This window comes from Mchenga conophoros, linkage group LG5 (assembly GCF_057382185.1).
Source record: "Mchenga conophoros isolate Kocher_MC1m ecotype Shallow Benthic linkage group LG5, M_conophoros_male_GT1.1, whole genome shotgun sequence".
Lineage (NCBI taxonomy): Eukaryota > Metazoa > Chordata > Actinopteri > Cichliformes > Cichlidae > Mchenga > Mchenga conophoros.
In genome coordinates this window covers 37209109-37224557 of record NC_140530.1, presented here as the reverse complement: position 1 = coordinate 37224557, position 15449 = coordinate 37209109, and the positions used below count along the sequence as shown (strand labels likewise).

Here is a 15449-nt window from a genome sequence, read left to right as displayed (position 1 = left end):
CTGTGTACGTGACAAATAAAATTTGAATTTGAATTTGAATTCATTTGTTGTTTGCTTCTTTGAAAGTATGAGTTAATCATCTTCTAGTTTCTGAACACGTCATTTTCCAGTGACTCTGAGTTTGTATTTATAGTTGTGGATTTCTGGTCTGTCCTAGTCTCTTCTCTGTGTTTTGTTATTCCTTCAGTCTCCCCGGTCATGTCTCCATGTCTGTTTCTCCTTGGTCTCAGTGTCAAGCTTGTGTGTCTTAGTTTGTTTTTTCAAGTGTGTGTTACTTCTTGTTTTACTCGATGGTCTCCTGTGTATTCTGTTGCTTTTGCTTCCCATGTCATTTCTCTGGATTAGTGTCAGCTGTGATCCCACCCTTGGCCTGTTCCCTCGTTATCCTCCTTGTGTATAAATTGTCTGCATTGTCCTCTGTTTTCTGTTATATTCTTCCCATATTTTTTCCTTCTTGTCTTAAAGGTTTGATTCTTCCTAGTTTTTTTTTTGTTATTTTGTTCTTTAGTTTAATAAAACTACATATTCGTTTACTCCCTCTCTTCCAAGTCCTGCGTATAGGTCCTACCTCTGCCAGCCACACAGCCGCCATGACAGTTTGATTTTCTGTCATAGAGCAAAGAGGTGAGAAATAGGAGCTGTCTTTGAATATGTAGCAGAAGAACATTCTCACATATCACTAATTATATTTGCCTATGGGAACTGTTCTTCGTCAGTTAATTCAGTTTATTATTGATTGAATTAAGTTATTGTAAATAAAGGGTAGGAGAAATATATAATCATTAAAATAGGGATTATGCTTTTCATATCCACAAGTCCGCTTGAGTCCCAGTGATTTAAATTTCATCATTAGAAGGTTAGCATGATGATATACAGTGTATTTAATCCATATCCAGACATATCTGATGTTTGCACCGTTTAATCAAGAAAATCAAACAGATTATGTGAATATTCAGTTTTAGCTGGTTGACACATTTTACTCATACACTCAATCACACAATAACTGCTCACTAATTAAGTACTTTACATTATAATACACCAACTACAAGGACGTCAAGCTAACTTCAAAGGAACGACGACTTGACTGTGTGAGTCTATAACAGAAAATAGCCAAGAACTAACAACAGATTTACATTTGCCGCTGTGATACGCTTTAACTGCAACTTTTAAAATCCCAAACTGTAACTTGCGCCGTAAGCTGACGTGTACCTCGCTTGAATCAACTACATGTTGCATCAGCACAGCCCACATTGACCGCGGCTTTCCTGTTCAGTGCTCTTGTTTTATCTTGTATATTTCCAAAGGACTTTTTTTTTTCTTCAACCAATTTTTGAATCAATTGGAGGAGAACTGATTAGCTTGAAGAGAGAAACTCCACTGACAACTAGTGTTTTGGCCTTGAAGTTGCAGAGAAAACTGAGGTCTACATTCAAGGAAGTGCCAAAGTTAAAATCAAGCTTAAAGAGATTGATAAGATGCAATTTCAATATGAAGATCAACAGGAGACCGAAAATCTGTTTCATCTTCAATGAAAAAATGATCCAACCTACAAATTTGGTCCACTTCAGCCCAGAGTTAACCAAACATCAGTATGATTCTCAAAAAACATTGTATTGTTACCAACTGAACACCGCTGACCATGAGCAGGTATCATTTCAATGGTCTGTTTTTTTTAAAGTTATGTGGTACAGAAAATTCAAAATGTAAAATAAAACTGCCCTGGGGTGTTTTCTGTTTAGCTTTAAAGAGATAATAATGTGATATTTTATGAAGCAGTCTCATTGTTAACGTACAGTAGCATGTAAATTATGATATCTCCTACCGTCAGTGTTTCTGACAGGAATGCTTTCAGTGAGGGAGTAAAAGCATATCTTTCCTTTAAAAAGTGGAATTTACTGCAGTTACATCCTCAGAAAAACCTTTTAGAGTCTAAAAACTTGTCATAAACTGAGGAAGATTTCCCACCACTGGGATAATCATGTTTATACAGCATTATCTGCTTCATTCTAACTGTATCATAGAAGTTATTTAATGTGTGATAACAGCAGCTATGAAGATTAACGAGGTCACTTAGCGAATTAATTATTCAGGAAAATGTTTTAAAAAGGAGTTTTAAAGCGACTGGTGGTAATTCACTAATTAAATCTCTATAATTGGAAAGATGTTGGTGGATTATTAATAAAGAATTTAACACATCCTCGTTTTCAGAGTGTCTGGCTCTGTGGCCAGTCAGTGGCTGGGCTTAGACATGTGGGCAGGGTAAATGTATGTTTGACAGTTATAGAGAGGAATTTGTAGGAGGTCAACCTGCAGCCGGTGGTTCCTGACAGGCTTTTAAATCCTTGTGTAAACACACTACAGCTCCCCAAACTGCAGGGTAACATTAACCCTCATCAATCAAACTTCACCACACACTCTCAACACATCGCAGTGCTTCATGCTACAATCTTAGCACATAGACATTTGCTCTTCAATCATAAAGAAACCTAAAGGTTAATGCTGTTGTAAATCATTCTTCTGCACATTTTCTTTCACAATTAGTGTTGAAAAAAGCCTGAAGATGTATAGTAACTGTACTATAGTGGAAAAGCCTGAACTGTTTGATGAACTGGTTTTATTATTTTCTCATGCTTTTTATCCGTTTAATAGTTGTCTTAATTTGCCGATCTTAATTTTGTTGTTACTTTTTGGATGTTGTTAATTCTGTCAACCTTGAAAATTACAAAATTAACTGTTTTCATTTTCATTTTTCACTGGTTGATTAGCTTCAGGAACCAAATGTACTTGTTTATGGCTCAGTCACAACAGAGTAAAACCTGGATGTCAGTCTATTTGAGAAAAAATATTTTTCTGCTTTGTGATCAATTGCAAGTAGTTCAGATGAACAAGGTGTGTTAATTGCCGAACATGTTGCAATCAATCTGAATCAGTCTGCAGTAATCAAGGCTTTTTGTCTGTGGCGTGTCTCGTTGTAGTAGGGGACGGGACTCAGCTGTTTATATTCTGGTTGTATTCTGGTTATATTCCTATATAAAAGAAGACAGCTGAGCACATAGTGAGTGGTATTTTCAGTTAAATTGCAGTTCTGCAGCAACTTTGTATTTGCAACTTTGATTTATCAAAGTTAAACACTGTATTATCATAAACGGTTTAGTCGCCATTAGTATGGCGTTATTTTTGTGCCACTATTCTGAGCGCACGTAAAAAAGGTTTGCAGGTGCAAGTGTTGCATTTTGAGGAGAAATTTATTTTGAGTGAAGAAAAGCTGAATTTGAGTGAATTTCCTGTGTGCAAAAAATGTATTTCAGTGTTTGCTATTATCCACACACACAACAGCAGCCCCTCTCGCTCAGTTTTTGCATTTGCTCTCACTCGCAATGTGTTGCTCGCGCTCTCAACATTTCTGCCCGTGCGCGCTCAATACTTTCTGTACACCATTATATTTGTGCCACAAAACCAGCCAATCACAGACTTGGATGCAAAAATATCTGATTGGCTGTTTTGGTCTCCAATCAGCTCGAAATGCAATATCGCAGAATCCATTTTGTCCAAAACTCAAACGAGGCAGTGGTGGAGGAACACAGAGTGGCGGAGTTTGAAATATTACTTTTTCTGGGTCACAAAATAAACTTTTAAGGTATTTTCATGCGAGAATGGTGCTGTGTAAACTTCTAATATCTGCTCGATTCATCAAGACATCACATATTTCCATAATTGCTCTAACGTTTTCGGAGATGCCTGTTACCCACCAGTTGACCGCATAGCTGGACTGGCCATTGGGCATACCGGGCATTTGCCTGGTGGACTGATGGTGATTTTTCATTTTTATGTTTGTTTGTCTTTGTAATGGTATTAACAATGAAAGGTGGTGGATTAGCCAATTGGGCATGATCAACTCTGGGCTGGACCAATTAAAATACATCTGTATTGAGAGGAAAAGTAACGCGATTCGTCCTGTAGTTCAGCTAGAATGAAAAAAAGACAAAGCTGGAGTTATTCTGTCCTTACGTTGCTCAGCTGCCTCTTCTTCTCTCATTCTCTCCCCTCCCTCTCCTGTTGCTACTTCAATCATGAAACTGATCAATGATCAGCTGATTGTCTCTCTTGTTTGTTTATCTCCCACTTTGCGCCAGAAACAGGAAACCAGCGGATGTCGCGCTAAACAACAGCAGCACGTTCAAGTTTGATCAGCTGTTGTTAGAATTTATTTAAAATTAATTTCTAGTATCAGCTGATGTTTGCTGGAGCCACAGAAAGCTGCTGCTCATGATATCGGTTTGGAAACATGAAGGTGATACAAATCATACAGTGGGGCAAAAAAGTATTTAGTCAGCCACCGATTGTGCAAGTTCCCCCACTTAAAATGATGACAGAGGTCAGTAATTTGCACCAGAGGTACACTTCAACTGTGAGAGACAGAATGTGAAAAAAAAATCCATGAATCCACATGGTAGGATTTGTAAAGAATTTATTCGTAAATCAGGGTGGAAAATAAGTATTTGGTCACCTCAAACAAGGAAAATCTCTGGCTCTCACAGACCTGTAACGTCTTCTGTAAGAAGCTTTTCTGTCCCCCACTCGTTACCTGTATGAATGGCACCTGTTTGAACTCATCATCTGTATAAAAGACACCTGTCCACAGCCTCAAACAGTCAGACTCCAAACTCCGCCATGGCCAAGACCAAAGAGCTTTCGAAGGACACCAGGAAAAGTATTGTAGACCTGCACCAGACTGGGAAGAGTGAATCTACAATAGGCAAGCAGCTTGGTGTGAAAAAATCAACTGCGGGAGCAATCATCAGAAAATGGAAGACATACAAGACCACTGATAATCTCCCTCGATCTGGGGCTCCACGCAAGATCTCATCCCGTGGGGTCAAAATGATCATGAGAACGGTGAGCAAAGATCCCAGAACCACACGGGGGGACCTGGTGAATGACCTGCAGAGAGCTGGGACCAAAGTAACAAAGGTCACCATCAGTAACACACTACAACGGCAGGGAATCAAATCCCGCAGTGCCAGACGTGTTCCGCTGCTGAAGCCAGTGCATGTCCAGGCCCGTCTGAAGTTTGCCAGAGAGCACATGGATGATACAGCAGAGGATTGGGAGAATGTCATGTGGTCAGATGAAACCAAAGTAGAACTTTTTGGTATAAACTCAACTCGTCGTGTTTGGAGGAAGAAGAATACTGAGTTGCATCCCAAGAACACCATACCTACTGTGAAGCATGGGGGTGGAAACATCATGCTATGGGGCTGTTTTTCTGCCAAGGGGACAGGACGACTGATCCGTGTTAAGGACAGAATGAATGGGGCCATGTATCGTGAGATTTTGAGCCAAAACCTCCTTCCATCAGTGAGAACTTTGAAGATGAAACGAGGCTGGGTCTTCCAACATGACAATGATCCAAAACACACCGCCCGGGCAACAAAGGAGTGGCTCCGTAAGAAGCATTTGAAAGTCCTGGAGTGGCCTAGCCAGTCTCCAGACCTCAACCCCATAGAAAATCTGTGGCGGGAGTTGAAAGTCCGTGTTGCTCAGCGACAGCCCCAAAACATCACTGCTCTCGAGAAGATCTGCATGGAGGAATGGGCCAAAATACCAGCTACTGTGTGTGCAAACCTGGTAAAGACCTATAGTAAACGTTTGACCTCTGTTATTGCCAACAAAGGTTATGTTACAAAGTATTGAGTTGTATTTTTGTTATTGACCAAATACTTATTTTCCACCCTGATTTACGAATAAATTCTTTACAAATCCTACCATGTGGATTCATGGATTTTTTTTTCACATTCTGTCTCTCACAGTTGAAGTGCACCTCTGGTGCAAATTACTGACCTCTGTCATCATTTTAGGTGGGGGAACTTGCACAATCGGTGGCTTGACTAAATACTTTTTTGCCCCACTGTACATATATACCAACAAGACAGTGTACATCACTGTTGCAACAGCGTTTGTTTTAGTTCAAAGGCTTTATGGTTTTTCCTGTAATACCTGGTGGTGTAGTCGGTGATTTTTCTGTCAGTTCAGCCTTTTATATTATGTTTAACCCGAGTGACCACCCTGTCAACTGGTGGGTAACAGGCATCTCCGAAAACGTTAGAGCACTTATGTGATGTCTTGATGAATCGAGCAGGTATTAGAAGTTTACACAGCACCATTCTCGCATGAAAATATCTTAAAAGTTTATTTTGTAACCCAGAAAGAGTAATATTTCAAACTCCGCCACTCTGTGTTCCTCCACCACTGCCTCGTTTGAGTTTTGGACGAAATGGATTCTGGGATATTGCATTTCGTCATTTCGAGCTGATTGGAGACCAAAACAGCCAATCAGATATTTTTGCATCCAAGTCTGTGATTGGATGGTTTTGTGGCACAACTATAACGGCGTACACAAAGAGTTGAGCGCGCACGGGCAGAAATGTTGAGAGCGCGAGCAACACATTGTGAGCGAGCGCAAATGCAAAAACTGAGCGAGAGGGGCTGCTGTTGTGTGTGTGGATAATAGCAAACACTGAAATACATTTTTTGCACACAGGAATGAATTTTGTTCACTCAAATTCAGCTTTTCTTCACTCAAAATAAATTTCTCCTCAAAATGCAACACTTGCACCTGCAAACCTTTTTTTTATATGTGCGCTCAGAATAGTGGCGCAAAAATAACGCCATACATTAGAGCCCGCTCTCCCTCCCAATGAATAATATACCGATGATTTGTCACGTCCCGAGACATTCCATGGGAACGCGAAGGTGACCGTCCTCGTTCCTATGCTACACGCCATATTGTGCATGAAATTGAAAAAAATAACGCTTGTATTCCAGCCCTAACCCTAATCTTATCCCTAACGTTAACCACCACCTTAGATAGTTAGAAAGTGTTTTCCACAGCGATTTAAGTGAAATAAACATACATGTGTAGGTTCATTACAAACGGTTATCATGTTTCCTCATTTTTCCAAACTCGTAGGGACGTGTTGGGTGGCCGAAAGCGTAATATACTGACGATTTGTCATCGTAGCATTGTTGCATGTTAAGATGGTGACTGACTGTGAGTGGTCACAGACCTGATCCCTGTCTTTGAAGCAGCAAAACTTTTAAATGCAACAAGAGTCCCTGTTCGCTGCATGCTGTCTTAATAATGTTATTGTTGTAGTCTCCAACCACAGTTTACTTTATTGAGACTGTTGCTTTAGGTTTAGACCTTAGAAATACTTAATTAGCTTTCATGGTATGAAACAGCTGCAACAAACAGGACAAAACACAAACAAGAGGAGAGAGTAAAGAAAAGTTAATGAATAGCAAGAGAATAGAGGAGAGGTGCTCAGTGCATCATGAAAAGTCCCACAGCAGTGTCGACCTATAGCAGCAAAGGTTTAGAGTCACCTGAGCCACACCTAACTGTAAGCTGTAAAGATTTAGGCCAAAAGTACTGCACTAGGTTTTGACAAAAAAGTACAGGGTTAGGAAAAAGTAGGCTTTGATTATATGGATGGATATATGGATTATAACAATCTGCAAGAAGGTTGTCAGTCCCATACGAGTTAACAGGAGTGCCCACTGGTAATTTGTATGAGAGTGATAACCACTGATAACAGCCATTCAGTCTGGTGATGTTTCAAGTGTGTAGAAGATCCCAGCTTAATGACAGACCTACTTTCCAGGTACTTATTATTCTCAAAAAGGAGGCCGTTACCATGATTCCACAGAAAGGAATTAGTTTAGGGACTATCAAAGACCGATGTGCATGGCCTGAAAATACTCATGTACATTTACACTTTGCAAATTTTAGGACATGCTGACAGCACCTAAAGGTTAATAAAACAAGTGTTTGAATGTTGATTTATTAATGTCAGGACTGGCTTTAGCACATAATAAACTCAGAAACTTTACTGCCAAATAGTAACAGGAACAAAAAATAGAAACAAAACAAACATATCATCATGCATGCACTTGCTTGCCTCTTTATAGCCTGTTGTTCATCACTCTAACAGACATCCCTTGTAATTGTTCTTCTCACCAGCAGATCATAAATAACCAATAAATCACAGCCAGAGTCTTTATAAACCAATCAGCTCTGCATGTGTGTGTAGTACAGCACTTGGCTCTGAGGACCCCAAACCATATAAAATCTCTTGTCTTATCTATGTTTTCTTTCCAGATTGGCTGGCAGTCACACAGGTTGCAAACACACTCGTAAACCATAAATACACACTCAGCCATTGTTCCATGTTTCCCTTGGAGCAGATGATGTATGTTATCAGACTCCAAAACCATGACATGGGCCAAAAGCCATTAGTGCTGCATGAAAAAAGGGGGTGTCCCTCCTAGTCCACACAGCCAAGATACCCGCTGAGGATTGTCAGGAAAAATTATGCGTAGTATTAGTCATGACAGATGGGTTTAAATTGTAGGTTTCAACACAATCTACACGATCTGCTGGTGATTGTGGAGTTCGTATGAGGACTGTTTGGTCCGCGCATCCCTGTAGGATGCTTCTTTAATGGTGTCTTGTGCAACAGATGCTATTCACTCATTAAACTCCAGTAACGCCCAGTTTCAAACATTCACACACGCTAGTAACATATTGTTACAGTCCATTTCTAGTCTGATCAAACTTTCTCCCTCTTCACTCAATCGTTGTTCATTTATCTCCATTTCTGTGTCAGTACAATTTTCTGTTGGTTCCCAGGCTGGTGCAGCAGGTGGAAGTAAACGCATCATTCAAGTTTAAGGATTTACTGCAAAAGTTAAAAAGCCACTTAAATGGTGGAGGTTGAGTTATGGAGTGGGTAGATCAGGCTGGTGAGTTTTCTTTGCAGAGATGAATCTCAGGAAGTATTTGATGATGCTGTTGACAGAGCGCTCGTCCATAAGTGCACAACAGGAAGATAAACTGATGGATCACAGGTGTGTCAGCCAGAGATCCAACAGCAGGAGGTCCTGCCACTGTCACATCTCAGACACACACACACATGCTACAAATTGAAGTCAGCTAATTGTACCTTAACTACACAGGAAGAAGAAAGCACGACTGATGTCTTTCTTCTTCCTTTTTATCTGCCCATGTGGAGCTAATTGAAGTACCCTGTAATAGAAGTAGCAAAATAATTGTAATTGTAGTATATTACTGACTTAGTAAGCTGTTAAATTACTGCATTCTCCAAAAAAGTGATAATAGTAACATACTAGACCCAGCATCGTTTTTTTAAATTATTATTATTATTTAATTGAATGAGCTTAGTATGAGTAAACAAACCCTTTACATGTATTCTTGGGAGGTCTAGTAGTCGTGGTCTAAACTTAGCACTTACTTTCATAGCCTGGCCCTGTGATATAGTGTAAAGTGTTTTGTGGATCATCTTTTGTGAGTTGTGCTGCTGCGATAACAGTAATCATGATTTAACAATGACTAATGACGAGTTTAGAAAACTGGGTCAAGTAGTAGGTCAACTTTTTCATTTTCTAAAAAGTATTGTCACAAAAACAGAAGGTCGAAACGATGCTTTGCTATGTTTGTATGCAGTTGTTGTTATTATTGTTATTATCCATAAAGCGGGTTCTTTAGCTCAGTTTGTGTGTGGACACGTAATCAAAGTGAGACTGCACTCAGCTGCCACTCGTACCACACTTTTGAAAATAACAGCTGATGAAACAAGCTGTGGTTTTGTGTTTTTGTGCAATGGGCAGTGAGTTAAAGTGAGTCACATCCTGTTTTCTTTCTATAGTCTAACTTTAAACTAGATTATGTAATTCTGTAAAAACCATATAGACACTGGGGAAGAACTACATATTTCATATCCTTTTTTAGATAATCATGACGTTAGCAGTTTCCTCTTTTTTCTGGAAACAAAGTGGCACTATAAAGTTTTAGACGACATCGCGGAGACGCTTGAACAAGCGCACTGTTTGGACTCAAAGAGACGACCAAAATAATGAAGCTCCTGCTGCTCATCCTCACGCTGATGACAGGTAAGACTACTGATTAGTAATATTACACATTCATTATTATAATAATTTCATGTATATGATGACCAGAAATTGTTGCCATTTACAGTCATGATAAAAACAAAGTAAGCTTTAAATTTTAGATTCTGTAAATCCTAAGGGTTAACATGTCACAACATAATGAAAGGTCTTAATATTAGGTATAAACAGCCTTAGATGAACAACGACACATGATTTATTACATGACGTCATTTCAGAGAAGACATCAGCAGTGATCTTAGAGAAGCAACTGCTGCTGCCCATCAATTTGTGAAGGGTTTGTAAGACTATTTCAAGTCATACAATTTGAAGTCCATCATTCAAAATTTAGAGTGATTATTCATGAGTGGAAAACACCCAAGAGAGCTGCCAATCTTCTCAGAGGTGAATATCCCAACACCTTTATACCAAGGTCATCTGCAAAAACTGGACATTAATTTAAATGTTTTCTTCTTCATTTGTTGATTCATTTTTTCAAACATTTCTCTGACTTGGAGGTTTAGAAGTCTTATAATCAGAAAAATGAGCAAATTGGAAAAAAGTTGAACTGTGCTGTGAGAGTAGTGGTGCCACTCTTAACGACCTTGAGCATCAGGTTCTTCCATCAGGGCAGAGGTTTGGTCTCTAATATGTACAGGGGGGGTGGGGGACTCCGGGCCTCAAGGGCCGCTGTCCTGTAGGTTTTACATATCACCTTGGTTTAACACACCTGAATCAAATGATTGGTCCATCACCAGACCTCTGGAGAACTTCAAGACATGTTAAGGAGGTATTTTTTGCCATTTAAATCAGCTGTGTTGGATCAATGACACAACTAAAACCTGCAGGACACCGGCCCTTAAGGCCTGGAGTTCGCCCACCTCTGATGTAGAGACCGTCCCATCTTCTATTGTTTTGAGAGAAGAGGTTTTGACCAATTTTCAAAAAGCAAAAATCACAAACCTGTTGGAAAAGTTCAACATGCAGTTTACTCATAGTGACGACTGTGTAGCAACATCATCTCTCTCAAATCAGAAATACTAAAAATATTCAAAACAACTTTTTGTCTTTGATCTGCAGGTTGTGGTGCCGATGGTGATGATGAAGATGAAGTGAAGGCATGCAAACAAGGATGGGTTCAATTCATCTGCAAATATCCTGGAGCAAATAAAAAATATGACCACGTCAATGTAGTTATTCCCAATAGAAAAAGCTTACGAAGCTCTCTGAAGGATGTTTGGGAAGATAAAGGCAGATTTTCTCTGTACCATGATACAAAACATAAAACTCTGATGGTGGGCATCAGAGATCTTAAACAAGCAGACTTTGGGAAGTACAGATGTGAATTTGATCAAGGCTCAAACAGATCTCCTGTCATAAAGGAATTGGAATCTGGTAAGAAATGTGATTATTATTGTTGTTGTTGATGTTATTAGTACAACACAAGAAATTAATAACTAAAATCAGATTTCCTCACCTGTATTTTGGTATTATATAGTTTGTTTCTATCACACAACATAAATCATAGTTTGGAAATGTAAAGATTTATTACAGATTACAGGTTAAACGCATGTTTACATTACTTTGTTTGTTTTTTAATCTCAGAAGTTACTTTACATGTCAGACTTTTGAAAGGAAATTTCACAGTTTGCTCGTGTCTTCATCTGTTTCACACCTTTGTCAGCACACGAGGAAGTTAAAAATGTTAAAGTAGTGTGTGACAAAGTACAAGTTACATGTTGTGATATAATGAAGCACATTCAAATACTTTATCGTCCTGCTTTGGGGGGGTTTTGTCTTTATTTTTATACAGAAAACTGCCAGCAGCCATTTACTCAAACTGTGACCAGAGCAGCTAACATCAAGTGTGATTATCCAGATGATGATTTCAAGTACGGGGTCCAGTTTTTCTGCAGAGGGGAGAATTTCACCTGTAACGATATTTTGTCAACAAAAGGTCAGAGGTTAAACGGGAAATTCAGACTCACAAACACCAACAGACGCTTCAACGTGTCCATCAGTGGTGTTTCCTCACAGGACGCTGGTGTCTACTGGTGTGGAGTGGGATCAAAGGATGGAAGCTACAGAGTTTCAGTCAGACAAATAAAACTGGAGGTTGAAGGTGAGAAAAATAATCTAGTATGTGTGTTTCTATTTATGTGCTCCACATGTTTTCATGTCTTGCTCATGTATTAAAATGCGCATCAGTCATAGTAGAAACTCCTACAGTACGAGGTAGAGGGTTGGGTTTTTTTGGGGTTTTTTTGCATAATCTGGTCAAAGGGTTTGACTAGTTTCTAATTATTTGCAGGGAATGATTTAGTCTTTTATTTACATTTTTAACATTTATTTGTTTCATTTCTTTGCCTTCTCTTTTTGATAGCACATCTCTTTTTACACACACTTTACACACTTTGTGATATTTCTTTCTGATTTTTGTCTTACAGCTGGTTCTCCTTTAACTGTGGTCATCACTGCGGCTGTCCTCGTTGCTCTCCTGCTACTTGTGGTTATTGCGGTTTTCACCTACAAATGTAGGTAAAATATAAATTTAAAATGCCCATTCTAACATAGTCATGTATAAAGTATCTAAAATATATTTACTTTTCAGTAGTCAGACACATTTAGCGGTTCATATATTAGTCAATTAAATTAAAAGAAACAAATGTAAGTCTGTCAGTTTGGACAGTTTTTTGTTAGGTAAAGAAAAATGTTTTTCACTTCTTTATGCTTTCTTATTTTTCTCTGTCAGGTTTTTCATGGTCAAAACACAGAAAGAATGGAGAGGCACAGAACAAAGAAGTATGTATACATGTCTGTGTGTGTGTGCGCGCGCATATATATATATATATATATATATATATATATATATATATATATATATCTATCTTAGGGGTGCAACGATACACAAAATTCACGGTTCGGTTCGGTTCGATACTTTGGTGTCACTGTTCGATATTTTTTCGATACAAAAAAGGTTCATGCCTTTTTAATTTGTAATATATATATTACAATATTATTACAATAAATATATATATATTACTTTATTATTACATATATTGTTTTCCCGTGTAAAAACTGTTTTTCAGTAAAATTTCATAACCAGTCTAAATCAGGTTTACACATACGGCATTTAACAGAACAGTGTGTGCACTTTAGTGAAAACCTGTTTGCAAGAAACTCAAATATAAAATCAAGTTTACATACATGTTGTTGTCTCTGGCTGCTGCTGGTTATGTTTTTTGTTTTTTTGGCCTGTCCCGTTTGGCTCTTTTGCATCAGAATTGTTGTCTAAAGGCAAAGAAAGATGCCCAACGGATTTACTTTACCAAATTGACCATCCCAGCCTTGCCGTAATGGTCCATTTGATTCACCTTTTATTGTTTATTTTATTTTCACTTACTGAATACGGGACAGACTTGACTGGGGGAAAGAAGGGGAGAAAGAAAGAGGGAAAGAGAAACAGCTGAGAAGAGGGACGGGGGAGAAGGGCAAAAGACAAAAACCAACAGAACGGGCAGAGAAAAAAAAATGCATATATCAATCACCTGGATCACCTGCTGAGAAAGAAAAAAGAAAACAAGCAGAAGAGAACAAGAGTAATAGAATAAACAGCATCACAATGATATATGGGAATATGACAGTAAATACTAAATATTAAACGTTATTGTGCAGCACATAAGATCAACAGAACACAGTGTGCTTTGAGGTAGGAGCCAAAAAGGGTGTAGTTTGTGGGTGTGATCACCCGTGTGTACACCTGTGAGCATGGACGCGCTTGTTTTTTGTTTTTTAAAAGGTTCCTTCATGTAATAATCTGCTAGAGGGTGTGGGGGGGCCACAGCCCCGTCCTCCAGGGCATGAAGCAGGTATGGAGGAGATCAAAACTCCAGACATCCAGAGGCCCCCAGAACACAAGAGACCAAGGAAGACCAACAGAGGGGCAGCTGCGCCACTGTCCCAGAAAGAGCTGAGGAGAGTCCCAGATGAGGGCTCACTCAGCAGCCGCGGAGCAGAAGCCAGGGGGAGTTGCAGTGACGCACTCGTGAGCTCCGCCGGCAGCCAGCTGCGCCTGAGTGACCGAGCCCCAGGCCGAGAGGCCGGGGGCACCTCACCTCCGAAGTGGCCCGAGCGAGCCCCAGGCTCCAGGCCCCGATAAGCGGCCGCCAAGGAGTGAGCCGGTGTGTACCTGGACGCCCATCCCCGGACACAAAGAACCACCAACGCACCGATGTCTGAGGGCGTCTGCCACTGGCAGGGGAAGTGGTGGTAGGGGGAGATAGGCCTCCAAACCTTGGAGGGCCTGAGATGTCCCCAGAGAGGTGGCGCCTGACACCCAACCTGACATATAGACACAGACATACAGGCACACACAGACACAAACATCCATTCCCACCCTCATGCTCTCATATGCACTTACTCCACACTCAACCAACGTGGAGACAGACATAAAGAGACGCTGTACACACGATCACACTCCCCAAGCGTACTCTATGAACCGGGTCTAGGTACCCTTGCCCCTGGAGGGGGGAACTGCACCCAGACCCAGGTGGTGTTACCCTTTTCCCTGCGGTGGGGGGAGGCAGACCGCCCCGACTCTGCAGCAGCAGGAAGGCCCCACACTCCAGACCGCAGTCGGACGGCCAACTCCTCCTCCTAGCCCCCCCGCTCCAGCAGGTCGCAGAGAATGGGGTGCTGGTTATGTTTACAGTGATGCCGGTTTCAACTGCAGTGCTCCTGAAAGCCCCTGAGCTGGATTTGCACCTGGGCAGTAATTAGCAGGTTTTAGTGATAGAGAGCAATTCCATTTTTTAAGGTCTTTAGTACATGTAATGCTTACTATTAAGATTGGATATAAACCTTTTTTGTGTTTGTCATTTTTTAGGATAATATCCAAGAGGCAATACACGAGTCTTCCCAGAAGTCCGTCACAAGACCTGCAATGAAAACAGTTTATGCCACTACCAACTTCCCCACAAACCCAGCTTTCTTCATGCATGAATCCAAAGTCAAGGTTTAAAACATCTCTGGTGAGGCTGACTCTGATACAGATTGTAGTCAGTGGAAACCAGGCCAGCATGATACGAAGTCTACAGCAAATCATCCATCCAGAGTTTCAATTGACAATTTCTTTTTTTTTCTTTTTTTTCTTTTTTTTTTCTTATTGGGGGGTGTGTGTAGAGGAAGAACATTATATATATATATATATATATATATATATATATATATATATATATATATATATATATATATACATATATATATATATATATATATATATATTTTATTTTTTTTATTATTATTATTATTTTTTTTTCAATTGACAATTTCTACTCCCTGTCGTTGCAATGCCACTGCGGCACTGAGAAGGGTTAAGTCCTGACTGCTCCTCTATTTACTGCTTGCTTTCTAGCTATTAAAATTTGATGATCTGGGAAATTTCAAACCTTTTCTTGATGCATCCAAAATCTATAAGAACTTTT

The 15449-nt window shown here is 39.8% G+C and overlaps 1 protein-coding gene across 1 annotated transcript; it reads left to right on the top strand.

Annotated features, from left to right (window-relative positions):
* Positions 1-9854: 9854 nt before the first annotated feature.
* Positions 9855-15150, top strand: LOC146575070 (polymeric immunoglobulin receptor-like). Its single transcript, XM_085275652.1, has 6 exons — positions 9855-9972; positions 11047-11361; positions 11780-12088; positions 12414-12500; positions 12719-12768; positions 14852-15150. Exons 1-6 carry the CDS (start codon positions 9936-9938, stop codon positions 14984-14986), a joined length of 933 nt encoding a protein of 310 aa, XP_085131778.1. The 5' UTR covers positions 9855-9935; the 3' UTR covers positions 14987-15150.
* The last annotated feature ends 299 nt before the right edge of the window (positions 15151-15449 follow it).

Coding starts and splice junctions, on each gene's coding strand:
- LOC146575070 (XM_085275652.1), top strand. CDS start 9,936: ATGAAGCTCCTGCTGCTCATCCTCACGCTGATGACAG. Junction 9,973..11,046: donor CATCCTCACGCTGATGACAG/GTAAGACTACTG, acceptor TTTGATCTGCAG/GTTGTGGTGCCGATGGTGAT. Junction 12,501..12,718: donor TGCGGTTTTCACCTACAAAT/GTAGGTAAAATA, acceptor TTTCTCTGTCAG/GTTTTTCATGGTCAAAACAC.